Source organism: Raphanus sativus, unplaced genomic scaffold (genome assembly GCF_000801105.2).
Source record: "Raphanus sativus cultivar WK10039 unplaced genomic scaffold, ASM80110v3 Scaffold1632, whole genome shotgun sequence".
Lineage (NCBI taxonomy): Eukaryota > Viridiplantae > Streptophyta > Magnoliopsida > Brassicales > Brassicaceae > Raphanus > Raphanus sativus.
In genome coordinates, this window is record NW_026616941.1 from 187 (window position 1) to 19,192 (window position 19,006).

Sequence of the window (19,006 nt, forward strand, 5' to 3'; positions counted from 1 at the left end):
GTAATTAATACTTTTCATATTTGTGAATGATAATAATTTTAATTTTTATGCAATATATATTTTCCATTTAGTTTGAATATCATTTTTCATCTATGATATTATTTAAATATCGGATATGAATATACACATGAAAATATAAAAAATATTATTATGTCATTTTACATAATAATTATATGTCAATATCAATTCATCCGGTTTGAGGTTCATGATGGACATACTGCCTACTTTTGTATGATGATTGGCTGCAGATGGGAAGACTCTTGGATATCACCGGTGAAGTGGGCACCTACTACCTTGGAGTCGCAAGGAACGCTCGAGTAAGTGAAGCAGTTCGGGATCAGAGTTGGAACATAAGGGGGCAGCGAAAGCAGACACTTCCACGCTCTTCATGATCATATCCAAAATGAATGTGTACCAATGGATGGTAATGGAAGCGATGTGGTGCTCTGGAAGCATGCGGAGAACACCTACAGATCACACTTTCATCAAGTAAGACTTGGGATCAAATCAGAGTGAAGAAGGATAAGGTAGCTTGGTGCAAGAGTGTATGGTTTCCACAGGGAGTCCCTAGATATGCATTTATTGTATGGCTGGCTATAAAGGATCGTCTATCGACTGGAGTGCGTATGAGGGCTTGGGTATCCAGCAAGGCTGTGTGTTGTGTGGGAAAGGGATGAGACAAGAGATCATATCTTTTTTGCCTGTCCCTTTACTTTCACTGTTTGGAGCAGACTTGCAGGACGACTGTGTGGACCTCGGATCAACCCCCGATTGGGGACTCACTCTACACTTTATCACAACAAACGACCTCAGCAGTATGGACAAGATTCTTCTCAAAATGGTGTTTCAGACATGCATTTACTACATGTGGAAGGAGAGGAATGACCGGAGACATCAAAGATCTTATCACACAGTTGAGCGAGCTATTAGGATTATTGACAAGGCCATCCGAAATCGTATTACATCTCTGAGATACAGGTCGGACCATAATCTAGCAGGTCTGATGCAAAGATGGTTCGAGGTTTTTGACTACACATAGGTCTTTGCGCTTACCTGTATATAGCTACTAGCTTATAGTTTAGTTACTTTCCCATCTTGTAAATGATTATTCTTTTACCATGATCAATAAATTTCACATTTCATCAAAAAAAATAATTATATGTCAATTTTGAATGTTCAATTTAAAAAAAAAATATTTTAAAATTAAGTTTTAGATCTAAATATAAATAAAAATACAAACTTATCATAGTAACCAAAAAAATAAGCTAATTTTTTCATATCAATAATAAAGTTTCCTATTACCATTGTTTCATTTTCTTCAAATGACATAATACAAATCTCATTAAAGTCTAAATAGTTACTTTTTCAACTTTATATAATATTAATAATTATTAATTATTAATAAACATTTCAAAAATATTTTTTTTGTTTTCAATGGGTCATCTCATATCGGATTTTAGGTTAATAGCGGATTTTTAGATTTTTACCAGTTTTCTAAGATTATAATTACAATTCTTTTTATTAAATTAAACTGAATTATACACATAACACTGGATTTATCGGTTCAATTATAGATCTGGGTTGGATATGAAAACACCGCTTGAAAATCAATTATTATATAATAGAACAATTTTCTGAAACACAAATAGAAAAACTTTAAAATTGTTTATTCTTTAATCAAAATTACAAATTAAATTAAATTTTACTAAAAAAAATATATCCGCGCTTTTAAAGCGCGTATCAAAATCTAGTTTCTCTATTATTTAGTAAATTTTATAGTCATTTTTATTGATATAAGATATTTTGGATGTTATGATGTAATATTTTTATTAAGATTTCAAATTAATATATTACTTTAATTTTTAAAACATATATAGTTTGTCTTTCGTGGTGTATTCTTTATATCTATGATTTTATCCTTTGTAAAATTTGAAATGTTATCACTTTTAGTTTAAATATTTTTTAAAATTTGTTTTATATTTTTCAAGAAAACTTTATAAAATTACACAAATATTTTTGAGTCTAGGAGATTACATGAATTTGAATTTTTTTACTACATTAATACATTATTTTATAAAACAAATATTTGAACTTTTGGAAAATGTTTTCTATATTTGAAACTTTGGTAATGTTTTCTAGATTTTTCTCAACACACTTTGTTATAATTAAAATAAAAAATAACTTATAGTTAAAATTTGATTTGTCATTAATATTTTAAATGAATTATTAAAGTTTCATAGTTTCCTAATAACATATTTTTAAATAGTATATGAACTAAAGGTCATTATATACCATTATTCTTTTGTATATAAATATTTTCAAACAATATATCATTGAGAGTTTCAAAATAAATAAAGAGATAACATATAGTTGTGGACATAAAAGTTTAACCTATGTTAATAAATTTATTTTTTGTATAAAAATATTATATATTTGACGAATTTTATCTCATTTTAATTATGAGTTATAATTTATTTAAATAAAATAATTTCAAAAATAAAATTTGTTAATTTACCTAATTAATATAATTTGTTATAATTTCATAATTCATTTCTATTTTTATATAATACATATTATAGTTATAAAAATAATATATAATTTTTATTTTCTTGTTTTAGAATAAATTTTAATTAACATTGATTTCTAATAATATTATATCTTTAATTACGAAATTAATTAATGTGTTATTTTATATAAATATTTAAACTTTTAGTAAGATTTTCATTAAAAAAAATTTCAAAAGATTTTGCTATAATTGAAAAAGCTATAAATAAAATTTATATTTGGTTTATTATTAATGTAAACAATCAAACATGTCATATTAATTCAGTTTTAAGTAGTTCTAATATAGCTTGTTAATTGTAAATAAAAAATAAAATTCTAAATCAATAGATAAGATACGTGCTCTAAAAAAATAAAATTTAAAAGATCCCCACTGAAGAACATTCTACCGTATACAGGTAATTGTTTTCTTGACTTGTGTAGTTTTACCACTGACAAATATATCACAAGACGATAAGGTTTCTAAGCACTAAACTCAGAGAAAATCTATCATAAGATGGTTGACCAAAAATTAAGAAATGGGTGATAAGGTCATTACAAGCACTAGTTTAAATAAAAACCTATCACAAGATTTCTAAGTGATTACGAAGATTACGAGAATAAAACAATGGTTTATTGACCCATGACTTAAAAAAGTGAGTGCAGAATGGATATCCTAACAATTGTATGTTTTTTTTGTTTTGATGAACCATATAAAGTCCAGTATTTCAGTCAGTAAGTTTGGTTTTGGTAAACTGTTATTTCAGTAAGTAATTTTATAAATATTTAAGGGTTGATTGGTTGTTGCTGTAGCTTTAGATTTTTTTATTTAGAAAATAGGCTGTAAGATTTTTGATTTGGTTTTAATTTTTTTAGTTTTGGATATTTTCAAAGCACTTGATAAAAGCTGTAGAAAATTTGATTTCTAAAGCCAATTTATTTCCTTTTAAACATTTTGGGATGTAGCTTTAGATTTTATTAATAAAGCTTGATTGCTTTGATTTTATTGCTTTAGAGAGATTTATGGCTGTGTGGATCATTCACAGCTATCACCAATCATCCTTTTAGGGCCTGACTGGTGTAACTGCAGCGGTTGCGGTTGCGGTTACGGGAGTTTGCGGGGTGCGGGTGGTTGCGGTTTTAAGCGTTTTCTAGAGATTTGTACGACTGGTATAACTGTTAGAAATTGTTGCGTTTGCGGGATTCTTATGACTGGTAAACTACCAAACGCAACATCTGTTAAATAATAATTTAACAATATTTACATTTTATGTAATTATAAAAATATTAAAAATCATAATAATATGATAAGTATAAAATTTATATTTATAAAATCATATTATTCAATTTTAGAAATTTATAGAAAATATTTTAGTTTTGAATTTTTATAATATAAATTGAAATATAATATGAATACATTTTACAATTTCTATTATTTCAATTGAAGATTTTTATTGGATATTTTAGTATTATTTTATTTATTCTGTTTTTAAAGAAAAAGAATTTTACCCTCCCGCAACCGTCCGCAACCGCAAACGCTAGCTGGAACCAGCTTTTGATTTTAAGAGGTTCGGAGCGGTTTGAAACGATTTGTATCGTTTTCTGTGATTGTTTTGAAACGCCAACAACCGCTATGAACCGCAAAAGCTGCGTTTGCGGGTGGTAGCGGGAAAACCAGTCAGCACCTTAATCTTCTGATTTAAAATTAAGAAAATCAGTCTTTTTATGTTACCTCTAAGAGCATCTCCAAAAGACACTCTATAACTTCATATTTGAAGTTTTTTGTTCTCCAAAAAGAAACTTCAAAACTTCAAATTTGAAGTTTTTAGTAGTGAAACTTCAAATATAGAGTGTCACTACTCAAACTTCAAATTTGAAGTTTCACATTTTATTTGCATTTTGGTCCTTACAATATATATTACATGTTTTTTTTATCATTTTAATCTTTTAAAAAATCATATCTTATAATATTTTATATTTATTTTCACAAATTTTAGTTTTACACATAAAACTAAATATAAACTTTCAAATTAGAAATTTTAAGGTTTAAAAACATCTTTAGACTTCAAATATGAAGTTTTAAAACACCTTTAAACTTCAAATATGAAATTTTGTAAGCTTCAAAATATAGTGTCTTTTTCTTGTAGTTTAATATTTAGTTATGTATTATATTTATAATTTATATATTTATTGTAAGATTTTATTAATTAATATAAATGTGATATTTTTATATATGTGCTAGTTATTTATAAGTTTATGGATTTATATTAATTATAACCAAATATAAAGACTATAGTGTAAAATACAAATAATTTTGAAGTTTGGTAATATCTCCAGGTCTTGTCACCAAAAACCTTCTCCGATTGACAGAACGTTCCGCTACTGACACTTGAAAAGCAGCTTTGCACAGGTCTCGTCGCTTCGGTGAATCACTTGAGCCCTGATACATTTTCGGTGCCGTGCCCTCTCAAAAACTACCACGTTAGTTTGGAGAGAGATGGGACCGGTTATATAATCAAGGGGGAGCAATGCAAGCTTTTTTCTTTCAATAGAATAGCGCAAAATATGACATGGCAGGTCTATCTAATTCGTCAATCTCACTCACTCGACCATTCACTACTCTGCTTATTTTTCTCGCATCCATGCCTTTCTTCTTCATGTCGTATTCGTGGGTTCTATGCTGGTGTCCTAGGCGCTAGAGGAACACACACCAATCCATCCCGAACTTGGTGGTTTGCTTTCAAACTTTCTGTGGGGCTTTCTTCTTATGGATATTTCACTTTGTTTAGTTTATTCCAAAAAAGAACACAATGAAACTTCAAAATTAGAGTTTGCAAACTCTAAAATAGAAATCTCCTTTTGGAGATGCTCTAAGCCCTCTAACACAAGTTTTAATTAGTATCTTAGGATAAAAAAGAGAAAATAGTGAGATGAAAGGAAAGAAAAACGGCATCGGTGCAGAGATGTGCAGAAATATTAGAATTCCTTCCAATTATATTTTTTTTATTGGTCAATTTATTTCTATATAAATTATCAAAAAAAAAATTCAAAATACCTAATACAATTTCTAGATGTCTTGGTTGCCCTAGACCCTTAATTTTGGGGTTTCGTAAAATGAAATATTCTTAGACATTTTTTTTACTTTCTTAGTTTTACATATTCTAATATTGCTGTTATGTTTCAAGTCATGGGTCAATGTTTTTCCCATAATGTATTATGATTATCACCACTGAGAAATTTATAACATGATGATTTATGCGCTAATTTCTTAATTAATGGTTGAATAAATTAGCATTCTTCCCCTCTATTTAAACTCCAAGGAGTAGTTGATGAAAATACAAACTTCGAGTAATTGATTCAGAAATTAAAAGTTAGGAACTATAAGCATTCTTGTGATGGGAATTGTTGGTACACCGTAGCTCTGGTGGTGATAACAGTGATAGTCTCTCCTTGTGTTTATGAAAACAGTTATCTGATCAACAAGAAATCAAAGTACAAAGACTTTTGAAGCGGCTCAATAAGCCTGCTCACAAATCCATTAAGGTATTTAAACAACAAAGTATTATTTTCTGCGTTACATAAAAAGAGTATTATTTTCTGTTGTGCGGAAAATAATATATTAAAAGATTGAAGAAATCCGAGATTGTGGTTATATGTTACTTTTTGCATTAGTTAACTTATCTATATATGTATACTATTGTGTCCAAAAATAGCTAATTATTATTACATTATCTCAAATGAGATTTTGTTGTTATAATTTTGCCATACGAAAATAATTTAATATGTGACATCATAATGTAAAATAGTATAGATAATTTTTATAGATGTACTCAAGCGAAATTTATCACTAATTTACATGTTTTATTTTTCATTTCTTATCGACAAAAGTAGTTTTGAAAATTATACCTAGCAGTGTTTAATATACTGTTAGTAAACAGAGATGAATTGAACTTATAATAAGTGGCATAAAATGTAAGTTTTTACTTTTGTTTCTAACTTAATATATTAGGAATCCCCTATTCGTCGTAACTCCGTGCTTATTCACAAAAAAAGAGACTGATTTTTTTCCCCGTTAATATGTCTTACAGAGTGAAGATGGAGATATAATAGACTGTGTTCCAATAAGTAATCAACCAGCTTTTGACCACCCTCTACTTAAAAACCATACCATCCAGGTTTGTCTTCGTTTCTCCTTTTTTTTAGTTACATGCATGATTATGTTGAAACAGAATGTTTTCGTACGTAGATGAGGCCGAGTTTTATTCCGGAAGCTACGTACGCCAAGAAAGAGGCAATGGATATAACACAGGTGTGGCACAAAAGTGGAGTGTGTCCAGATAACACTGTTCCTATAAGAAGAACGAAGAAGGAAGATATCTTACGAGCAAAATCCATTGAGAGTTTCGGGAAAAAGACTCATAGGAGTCTCGGGAAAGGGACTCGTCAGAGCAACCCTGGAGAAGGCCATGAGGTACACCTTTTATGCATTGTCCTTGTGTTACTTATTTACTGGTGGCCATGTGCAGCTAGAAAAATATATTTCAGCGAGAACAAAATAATATTTAATATTTAATAGATATCTAAATTTATGTTAGTACTTTTTGTGCAACATGTGATTCTTATTATCAGAAAACACAAATAACTTAGAAAATAATTCTTAAACACAAACAACATCTAGTTGTACATACTTTGTTGTAATCTGTGATTCTTTACTATCTTTTTATTACATCACCTATCTCATAAGTCATATCTTTTAATCAGAAATATCCAAATTATGTGTCAAATGATACTGTTATATTAGTGTATGTATATATAATATATATGTGCCATACAAACTTATACTAAGTTACTATAAATCATGTAACATGATCTATAACTAAAGTGTATAAATTTAACATTTTACCAGGAAGGAAAACTAAGTGTATATTCTACATTAGATTTTTTGATAATTTATGAAATACTATACGTGCTTCTCAACTCAATTATAATGAAGTTGTGATTCCAGGTTTTGTTTTTAACGTTGATGATTAGATCTGTACTTTTTTGCTCAAAAAAAAGATCTGTAGTTTTTCATTTAACACTTTCGCAACTGTTGGAGCCGGTTTAGTACGCAATCATGAACTCAAGGGACGGAAATTATTACGGGACAAAGTTTGAAATAAATATGTGGAGACCAGAAGTTGAGGTTCCCAACGAGTTCAGCTTGGCTCAGACTTGGCTTGTGTCTGGATCTGGTTATGATACTAACACAATTGAAGCTGGTTTGCAGGTCTTACACTTCTTTCGTTCCAATCTTTAATTACATGAAGTACTTTAAATGCAAAAAACTTTCAACTAAGACCTTTGTTTGCTTAATTTATAGGTGTGCCCAATATTGTATGGCGACAGCAATCTTAGATTGTTTGTTTACTGGACGGTAAGTTCCCCTCTTCCCTAAAATACATATTCCCTCCCTAAAATACATATTCTGAATAAATGTTATTTTAACATTTTTTACACAAATTAAAATATCAATTAAAATATAAGTAAATTGTTATTAATTACAGCTCTCTGACCGATAGTATTTGAAATAAATAAAATTATTTTGGAGTTATAAAAAAAAAATTATTTTAAAAATTAATATAGTTTATAACTAATTTTAGTATAGTAGTAAAGTGACAATTTTTGAGTAATAAAAATGGTTAAAATGACACTTTCTGATGAAATATTATATATGTGTGTGTGTAACTCTAATCGATAGAAAAAAAATTTATTCTCAGTAGTTTTTGACTTCTTATCAGGATCGAAGTTTTTTTTTCTGTTTCGGAAACACATATATTACTATTATGATAGCATTAATGAGAGTCCAATATATTGTCATGGAAAAGCCACTAGTCTATTTAAAAATTTTCTTGTAAGAAAAAATTTACAACCTTGGCTTTGCTTATGAGCCTCTCTTGCTTATTTTGAAGACAATCATCTTTTTGGTAAAAAGGACAATCTAATTTTTTATGCACAGAAAGGACCCATGAATACTAGCTAATCATAGTTGAATTGTTTTGAGAAACAGAGGGATTATTACCAAAGTACAGGATGCTACAACACTGGCTGCTCAGGTTTTGTTCAGACGAGCAAAACGATAACTCCAGGTGGGTCCTTCGCTCAGATCTCACAATATGACGGAGTTCAGTACGGTCTCCCCATGCTTATATGGAAGGTACTAACTTTTTCTTTTGTAAACTACTAACATATTTTTTTCTGTAATATTTATTTTCTTAACAACAGAGGCGGATTGCTAAAATATTTCAGTTAGGAGCATAGACCAAAAACATATGTATTTTATGAATCTATAATATCTCAAAATGCTCTGCCTAATATCATATTATTAAGTAGATATCAAATACCCTTTATCACTCCTATAGGAAAAGCATACATCTTTGATTAAAGAGGCAAACTAACTAAAATATCTCGAAGGTAAAGAAAAAACAAAAAAAAAACAAAAGTTTTTAAAAACCAGCGAAAAGGAAAAACAAATATGACTGCACAGTTGACAAGGGCATATAATTAATAGCAGTGTATAATTTGATGCCCCATATAGTAGACGTAACTTGAGTTGCACCCGAGGTTATGTCTGCATCTAAAGCCACAATGGATTAATGTCAATTAATTTTAGTCTAGCGGAAACTGGTGGCTAATGATCGGTGAAGAGTATGTCGGGTACTGGCCTGGCAACATATTCACTTCTCTAGGAGATCGAGCTACGAAAGTTCAATGGGGAGGTGAAATTGTAAACCAAAGGACCGATGGGAGACACACAAACACTGATATGGGAAGTGGCCATTTTGCAGACGAATGGTATAAGAAAGCTAGTTATTTCAGGAAACTAGAGACAGTTGATGGAGCCAATACTCTGAGAGAACCACAAGGACTTTACCCCTATGCAAGTAACGGTAACTGTTATACCATTAAAGCAGGAGACACTGGTAGTTCTTATTGGGGGCAACATTTCTTCTATGGTGGTCCTGGTCGAAACGCTAATTGTCTTTGATTTGGATCGGTGCGCCAAAGCTTTTCAGTATTTCACATGTGTGGTTTAAATAAGAACGAACATGTGATAGTCGTGGTTTAACTAAAAAAAGTCCACGTCATCATGTTTATGTGTCCTTGATATTATGTCTGTAAAAGCTTTTCAGATTGATTTCACATGTCTGTATTTGAAAAAAAAGTGTAAAATATAATAATAAGAATATGTGTGTTTGATAAATCTATAATATTAAAAAGAGATTACCTTATAGATTCTACCTTACTTTTAGAGATAATTACATTGATATGTTATTGTTTTTTGTAATATTCTTTCAATTAATTTCTGTAACTATAGCGTCAACCAATCAGAAACGAGAGTTTTAAGACCAATCGCAATCTGTTCTTTTATATATCTTGACCAATCTAATTAACACGTATTTTTTATCAGCGAAGCCCAATTATTATTGTGTTTTCAGTCGAAGTTTTGGATAAGTTCTTCTGGCAAACAATTGTATTTCTCTACAAAATCATATTTTGGTTGTTAATTATTTGTAAATGGAAATACTTAATCTGTTATATAAATTTAAGTCATATATAAAATATTATGAAATAGTAGGAGAAATATATGAAATTTTCACAAGATAATAGTTAGGTGAATTAAAGAATTAATATCTTCAAACTATAAGAAAATATATTTATTTTTCAAATTAGATGAGGATAAGTGTGTAACTTTGTAAATCGTTTTTAACATCTAATAATATTTTAAAAACATAAGCAATCAACAAACTGTAACTATAGTAGATAATCTATACTATAAAAACATGATCCATTATAATTAAGAAATATTTGTCATTTTGAAATGACACATTAAAAGAAAAATACTGCGCTTCTATATATATGGATATTATAATTAATTAATATCAACCAAATAATTAATTTCCAAAATATTCCTAAACTAAAAATAATTAAATCATGTACAATTTCCCTCATTTATCATTTTTAAATGCACCACTGATTTTATTATCCTAAAAATTATTTACTTTAATTTTCTAAAAACATACCAAGTATAACTTTTTATATAATATTTTGAGAATATTATTGTTTTGAATTTTAAACACTAAACTAAACACTATGTATATTTTTATTAAAAATAATAATATTTTTATTAAGTTAAAAATATTTGAAAATGAAAATTAAGTACCTAAAATTGATATTATAAATATGTTAGAAATACAATGATATGTAAACAAATATCTTAAAAAAATTATTAATGTGTATAAAATTCTTTAACTTAACATATCAATAATATGTTTTTTAGAATTTGGGAGAACAAAATTATATTCCTCAGTATAATGTCAAATATTATCATTAAAAATTATATTCATTTTTAAAACATTAAAATTATTTAAAAGAATGGAGGACATGTCTAAATAGACAAATATGCTATTTTGATTCTTATATATGTATACTAGGGTTGGCCCGCCTTACGAAAAGTTGTAATACAAATATTTTATATAAATTTAGATTAATTTTATGAAACATTTTATAAACATTGTATATCAAAAGCGATATTATAAACAAATAAATCGTGAATAGGATTCTGAGATCATATTAGTTCTTATAATAATCAATTTTTGTTTGAATTAAAGTTACGGTAATCTTCATTATTTCTAATTTTCAGAGTAAAGAATTCATATATTCATTACATATAAATTATTTGATGTTTTCTTTAACTTGGTGTGCATTATTTCGTTGTTGTTTTTAGCTGTATGATTTGGTTGTTATTTTGTTTTGGTCGTTATTCATCAATCATGATTAGTTTGAATAATTTCTTCTTATGCTTAGATTCATGTGCATAGTTCAGTTCTTGTTATTGATTTGAAATGTAGGTGCCGTGTTTTTGATTCCGTTTTGTTTTATAGGTAGATGCCATGCCATGTAAACACTTAGATGTGTGATTAAGCAACATAATAGGTCTTTGAGATTGTGATTCTCCAATTTAAGTCCAAATAGCAAATTAAGAGTTGGGAAGGTTAATATTTGAATGTGGTGAAAGGTTTATTCAATACTTTCATTTGACATGTTTCCTTTATTTATCTAAGCCCATACTATATGTTAAAGATGTAATGATGACAATATTGTAGACGATCCTTTACAATGACATGGTTAATAGATGTTGGTAATGTTTAAGTTGAGACAATACGCATTGGATGAGAAAACAATCTCAGCAATTACTGTGAGAATACATTACCTAAGTAAGCTAACCACCCCAATATAATTGTCAACATTTCATCTTGAACATGTAAAAGATGTGAAACCCTACTGTAGCTTTTGATAGCACTTAGAACAGGAGAAGGAGCACCATCGATTGCTTCTCTCAATTTCACTGAATTTGGCTTTGCAAAGAAACTCAATAGTCTGCAGGTATAGACACGCAGAGTAAAAGTTGAACGATAAAGTTTAGATGAGTGAAAAATGTATCCATGATTGCAGTATCAATAAGTAAATACACGTAACAGAGGTGGAGAAACGAAGGCATATGAGCCAGATCAAGACCCACCTAGCCTAGAGGCAATAAAACAACAGTTGTAAGAAAGTTGAAATATTAGGATGAGGTTGGACTTTCTTACACTTTAAGAAAGTTTTTGCCGGCTTGAGTTTCCTGATCATAATAAAAGTGTGTTCTGGACGTTGCTTTGAGGATAAAGCAAACACAAATTTTCTCTGAAAATCAGTAGAACTAAACAAAACAAAGTAGTATCAAAAGATTAAAAAGGTGAACATGATGATTCTTTATGATAACCATTCATGAAAAAAGTAATGACTAACTTTAATAGTTTATAGAGCATGAAACATAATTGCAAAAGTGTGACTTGTGAGCTTGGTTCAGGAACTTGATGAAAACTATCCTTGACAGATGATGACAGAAAATAATGAGAAATTTTCAATCTTTTTTAAGAAATATCCAGAAAAGCTCTTAACTTTAATATGTATCAATGAAACAAAGTAGAAAAATTTCAACAACTTGAGCAAGATGATTCTTTATGGTATTGAAGACAAAAAATGATAAAATGTTCATACTTTGTAGAAATTCCCCAACAAATCCAAACTTGAAGACATGTGGATGAAACAAATTAGCCAAAAATGTGAGGCTTGGTTCAAAAACACTTGGCTAAGGGGTGATTCTGTTAAGATTGATACCTATATACTCAACCTCAACGTCTTCTCCAATTGAATCTAATCTTGTATTACTGATCAATGATACAATTACAACTAAAAGTAGTCTCAAGAAGATATCGGATCACTCACAGAACGAGTTCTCCGATCAACTTCTCAATACGAATCCTCCATGGGAGAATCGCCTCATGACCTCACGATCTCACTACTCAGTTCTAGTTGCAAACACATAACGATAACAAAGAACAATAGAAACTATATAAACTCCAGCTCTTTCTCTAACTGGAAACTCTCCAGCTGATTCAGAGTCTTTCCCTCTTCCACGTCATCATTATGACTTCTTCCTTTGACCCATGCTTAACCAAGCGTATCAGATTCTTTAAGATGGTGAAGACAAACAATGAGTATAATATGATCTATAGATCCAAAAACTCAACTTAAAGATATGAAAATGAAACAAAGTAGCAAGTGCACAAAAGAAAATAGCAAAAAGTGTGAAGATTTCCTTCAAAAACTTTAATAAACAAAAGTAACAAAATGTTGTATTATTCTCGAAAGATTGAAGGAAAAAAGAAACGCACTATGTTGGCCACTAAGCATATCGACGGCGTTAAGGAAACAACAGTGGAGCTCCAACGTCCATATGAGTCGAGGCACCGGAGACCGTACGTATGGCCTAACTCTGACGCCTCTGTGACCGTTAAATCCAACGCCATTGCTGTTCCTTCCACCACATGTACAGTCCCAGTCCTTAACCTCATTGTCCTTACAAAGCAAGTTTTCACTTATTCATAATGACATTCGGAATGTACTACTATTAATCACTTTATGAAAGTGAATGCTGAGTTTACTAAGAAACTCAGATCCAACTAACAATATACATATATGTATCTAAAAGAAAATCCAAAGGAATGTCATCAAAGCGTTGATCAATTTGGAGCATCTAAAAGAAGACGTTCAACAGACTTAATTTGGCAAAAAGTAGAGAATTTTATAACATTTTTTCTGAGATTCTTAAAAGAAACATCAAAAGCTAGAGAGAAAAAAAAATAACAAAAAGCTAAACAGAAAAGTAAAGATATGGCTCCCAGCTTGGATTGAAGAATGATTCAGAAAAAGAAGCATACGAAATAAGTCAGTAAAGTCAAAAGACAGTTTTCTATAGATTGAACGAAGAAGCAAATGTGGACCTTTAGTTATCTGCTCTTGCTTGGCCTCTTCATGAGAGTCGTGAGAAACTAACAAATCTGGGTCAATATGAACATTCATTGAAACTCAAACATCATAATAGAAATTATTTGTTTTCTAATAAAAAAATTAGTTTCATGCATATTTTATCAAAATGTTTGACACAACACGTCTGCACTTTGAAACCGCAGATCAAAATCTAGGCTTCAGTTTATACTTATAAATTGCTCTCTATCTGATCAATGTGTTGATCCTTTAGCAATGAAAATTTTCCTCCACAAAATGTTTGTGACAACCTTTTCCATTATTTGATCTCTATGAACTTAATAACTTTCACGTTCTAAATATGGGTGAGCTATTGAAGACCGATTTCTACTTACCATACAAACATACTAACAAATGTTTTTGTATTTGAAGCAAAAAAAGTATCAAGTTTATATATGTTTTAAACAAGCCGCACGTTTGTGTTGTTGGATAAACTGTAAACAAGTCGTTGTCACTTGTCTCAACATGTCAAGTTCTACCTTGCACGTTACGTTAAATGTGGATTGTAGAATAAAGAACAAAGAGGGTATAATAAACTTATGTACGTTTAGATTAGAACCTTGCACGACACCATCCGTTGGATCGATCAGCTTTGACTTCTACGTTTACGTTTACGTTTGTGTTTTCTCATTTATAAAGAAGAAAATGCTTTACACTTATCCTCTTTTGCATTTAAAAACTTCTCTTGCTTTTGTTCTATGTTCTTGATGATTCCTAAGTTATTGACACCAAGATACTGCCAATATATATAACCCATGACTTAAAGTTTCTTCCTTTGAACTATCTGCAAATCAATTTTCCCATTTTCTTTCTGTTATCTGAAAATGGGAAACTGTCTTTCAATCTCGGATGCATCAGAAAAGATTCTCAAAGCACTTCCCATCGACACTGCCTTTAAGTTTCCATCACCATTGCCTTATTTCACTCAAGGTTTGTATTTTCATCGTTTCTTCTTCTTCTCCCTCTCTATGGGCAAGGACGAGTCCTTATGAAATATTCTTATTAGCCCCCAGACTTTAAGTAACTAATATATATAGGTTTTATGACCACCAAATTGTAGAAGGAACTTTTTATTATAAGATTTGTTTAAAATGTTTATGACCTCTTAAATTTTAGTTTATCTCATGTCTCTATTTATTGGTTATCGGTTTGATGATCTTGATTTGACTTGCATCCAAAGGTGGTGAGTTTGCGAAAGGAACCATTGACTTGGGAGGTCTAGAGGTTAGCCAAATCTCGACGTTTAACAAGGTTTGGTCTACTTATGAAGGAGGACCAGACAACCTCGGTGCTACCTTCTTTGAACCATCCTCGATCCCTTCCGGTTACTCCGTTCTCGGTTACTACGCTCAACCAAACAACCGTCAACTATTCGGTTGGGTACTCATAGCTAGAGATCTCTCAGGCAACAACACATTGAAACCCCCTGTAGATTACACCCTTGTCGGAAACACCGAGTCGCTCAAGATCAAACAAGACGGACCTGGCTATTTCTGGCAGCCTGTGGCCCCTGATGGATATCAAGCTATTGGTCTAATAGTCACAAACTCTTCACAAAAGCCTCCTCTAGACAAACTAAGCTGTGTTCGGTCGGACTTAACCGAACAATGTGAAGCTGATACATTGATATGGGATTCGAACGGAGTCAAAGTCTCGAGCCTCAGACCAACCATTAGAGGAACACAAGCTACAGGGGTCTTTGTAGGTACATTCACATGGCAACCTCAAAACACATCTCCTCCATCTTTATCTTGCTTGAAGAACACGAAACTAAACTTCTCTACAATGCCTAATGGGTCCCAAACCGGAGTCTTGTTCAACACGTATTCTCCATTGATATATCTCCACCCAGACGAAGAATACCTACCTTCCTCTGTTAACTGGTACTTCAGCAACGGTGGCTTGCTTTACAAGCGAGGCGAAGAATCAAACCCTAACCCTATCGAACCTAACGGTACGAATCTTCCACAAGGCGGAGCTAACGATGGATCATACTGGCTAGACCTTCCTATAGACAAAAAGGGCAAAGAGAGTGTGAAGAAAGGTGACTTGCAGAGCACGCAAGCGTATCTCCACATCAAACCAATGCTCGGAGCAACGTTTACAGACATAGCCACATGGATATTCTACCCTTTCAATGGCCCAGCACGAGCCAAGGTCAAACTCATAACCTTGCCGCTGGGGAGAATCGGCGAGCACATCGGAGACTGGGAACACGTGACGTTACGTATAAGCAACTTCACCGGAGAGTTATGGAGAGTGTTCTTATCGCAGCACAGTGGAGGAGAATGGATCGACGCTTGCGATTTGGAGTTCCGAGAAGGTGGAGGAAGCAACAAGCCTGTTGCGTACGCGTCGCTTCATGGACACGCTATGTATCCGAAGCCCGGACTTGTGTTGCAAGGTGACAATGGGGTTGGGATAAGGAATGATACGGCGAAGAGCAAGAAGGTATTTGATACGGGGTTAGGGTACGAGGTGATTGCGGCGGAGTATGGTGGAGGCGGTGGAAGAGTGGTGGAGCCGCCGTGGGTGAACTATTTTAGGAAGTGGGGACCTAAGATTGATTATAGCATTGAAGATGATGTTAAGAGGATTGAAAGGTTTTTGTTTGGAGCTTTGAAAAGGGCTTTTGTTAACTTGGTGAAGAAGATTCCTGATGAAGTGTATGGTGAAGATGGTCCAACTGGGCCTAAACTTAAAGGAAACTGGGTTGGTGATGAACAATGATGTATATTTATTTACTTTTTCTTTAAAGTGTTTGGTTTGATTCTTTGTTATTTATCACAGTCTTTGTTTTTTTTTTTTTTTGAACTTAACAGTCTTTGTTTGTTTTGATGTAGAAAAAGTTGCAACTCTGGTTGATTTACTTAAACCAGGAATATTGTCACTATTTTCGTCTCCTTGTGCTCTTTCAGATCCATGTAAATTGAATACCAATCATTTAGAAAAGTTAGACACTAGTATAGATCTTTAAAATATTTTAAGAATTTTTATACATAAATAAAATTCTTAACTAATAGACAAATCTTATTAAAATTCTTACCAAATTATTTATAACTCCCAATATTTACAAAAAAAATTCTCTTAGATGACTTTTTTAAGTTTATTTTCACAAAATAGCATTCAAGGAAGAAAAATGATAATTTTTTTTTATTAAATACATCTATACCTATTAGATTAACTAATCTAAACTTAGGGTTTATAGTTAAAAGGTAGGTTTTGGGGATATGGTTTCAAATTTCAAAAAATAAAAAATGAATATTTAAAATTTCAAAATAAAAAAAAATATTTTGATCATTTTATTTTTTTAGGGCTATTTTTATGACAAAACCTTAGAAATTGCTATTTGAGAGAATTGCCTATATTACGAACCATAATTCATTTCTGCATAACAGCTGCACCGTTTCTACATATATTATCTATAGAATCGGTCATAGACATGCAAGTGAAACATTACAGAAAACTCTTAAATTTTTAAAAATTGGTATACATAAATATATACATTTTTATTTCAAAAATATATATACACTTTTCAGATTACTTAAAGCGAAGTTTTATTAATTTACTAAATTCTTTATAACCAGAATTTCAAAACCGACAGCCTGTTCATATGTAATCAAAACATGCAAACTAAATTTTTTATAACCAGAATCTTAAACCGAACACCTGTACTAAATTTTCTATAATTAGATTCTCAATACCGACCGCCTTTTTCATTTGTACTCAAAAACATGCAAAAACTAATTATTTTATAACAAGAATCTCAAAACCGACCACCTGTTCATTTGTATTCAAAGCATGCAACTATGACACTAATTATTCATACAATTTGCTTTGATGTTATAACTTAAAAGAGAGGTTCTTTGTTTGTCAACTTGCAAAAATGACACTAATCATTCATACACTAACTATGGGTCTTACCTGACTAGAGATACACCCACATGCTGACATGCACGTGCCCATGGGCAAGGCCCAAAAGAGGAAACTAGTGTCTACAGGCCCATTAAGGTTATCTTCACCGACTCCTCAGCTATACTTATATGCCAATGTTATTTAATTCGCTCCCTTTCAGTTATCCTCGCGATAATAAACGAGAAAAAAAGCTAAAACCGTAAGAAAATGGGAGTGGTGGTGATCGACGGATCAACGGTGCGGTCGTTCGTGGAGGACGAGGAGCAGTTCAAGAAGACCATAGACGAGAGGTTCGCGGCTCTGGATCTAAACAACGACGGCGTTTTATCTCGATCCGAGCTACGAAAGACGTTCGAATCGATGAGGCTTTTGGAATCGCACTTCGGCGTCGACGTGGTGACACCTCAGGAGGAGCTGACGAGTCTGTACGACTCGATCTTCGACAAGTTCGACACGGATCAGAGCGGTTCCGTGGATCTGGAGGAGTTCAGATCGGAGATGAAGAAGATCGTGCTAGCGATTGCCGACGGGCTCGGATCGTGTCCGATCACGATGGCGTTGGATGACAATGATGATAATTTGCTGAAGAAGGCGGCGGATCTGGAAGCTTCGAAGCTCGAGAAGAAGGCTTCGTGATGAACGATGATTTAAATGGTTCTTTTTAAAGTGTTCTTCGTCTTCGTTGTTGCTTATGTAGTGTTTGTTTGTGATGTAAGCAATATGAATAATAATAATAAAGGCCTTTCGATTTGTGAAATTTGAATTATTGAATTTCTCTATGATATATTAGAAAAGGGAAGATGAATTTAACGAACTGGGAAACAAAAAAGAATCGAATCTAGTGAATTTAACGAACTGGGAAACACCTTAGATGATGATAATTGTCTGGATGATTTATAGTTTTTGGTATTTAGATTTTAGTTTTAAGAATTTTAACTTTTAGTTTTTTTTGAAAAAAGTTTGTGTAGATTTTAGTTTTTTTTTTTTGAAAAACTCGAATGGTAGTTTTAGGTTTTGATTTTGATTTTTTGGTTTTCTTTTACACTAATAATATCGAATGTTGCTAAAACTAAAACAAATATTTTAGAAATAGTAAACACAATATAATATCACCAAAACATATAAACGTTTTGTAAAA

General features: G+C 31.4%; 2 protein-coding genes and 1 pseudogene across 2 annotated transcripts; all 3 read left to right on the forward strand.

Annotated features, from left to right (window-relative positions):
- The first annotated feature begins 586 nt into the window (after window positions 1-586).
- On the forward strand, window positions 587-9,816 carry LOC130504515 (uncharacterized; annotated as a pseudogene).
- Window positions 9,817-14,545: 4,729 nt separating this feature from the next.
- LOC130504517 (hypothetical protein At1g04090-like) lies at window positions 14,546-16,876 on the forward strand. Its single transcript, XM_056999125.1, has 2 exons — window positions 14,546-14,883; window positions 15,134-16,876. The coding sequence occupies exons 1-2, from the start codon at window positions 14,778-14,780 to the stop codon at window positions 16,681-16,683; spliced, it is 1,656 nt and encodes a 551-aa protein (XP_056855105.1). The 5' UTR covers window positions 14,546-14,777; the 3' UTR covers window positions 16,684-16,876.
- A 1,145-nt stretch (window positions 16,877-18,021) lies between these two features.
- On the forward strand, window positions 18,022-18,625 carry LOC130504518 (uncharacterized). Its single transcript, XM_056999126.1, has one exon. The coding sequence runs from the start codon at window positions 18,076-18,078 to the stop codon at window positions 18,502-18,504; it is 429 nt and encodes a 142-aa protein (XP_056855106.1). The 5' UTR covers window positions 18,022-18,075; the 3' UTR covers window positions 18,505-18,625.
- The last annotated feature ends 381 nt before the right edge of the window (window positions 18,626-19,006 follow it).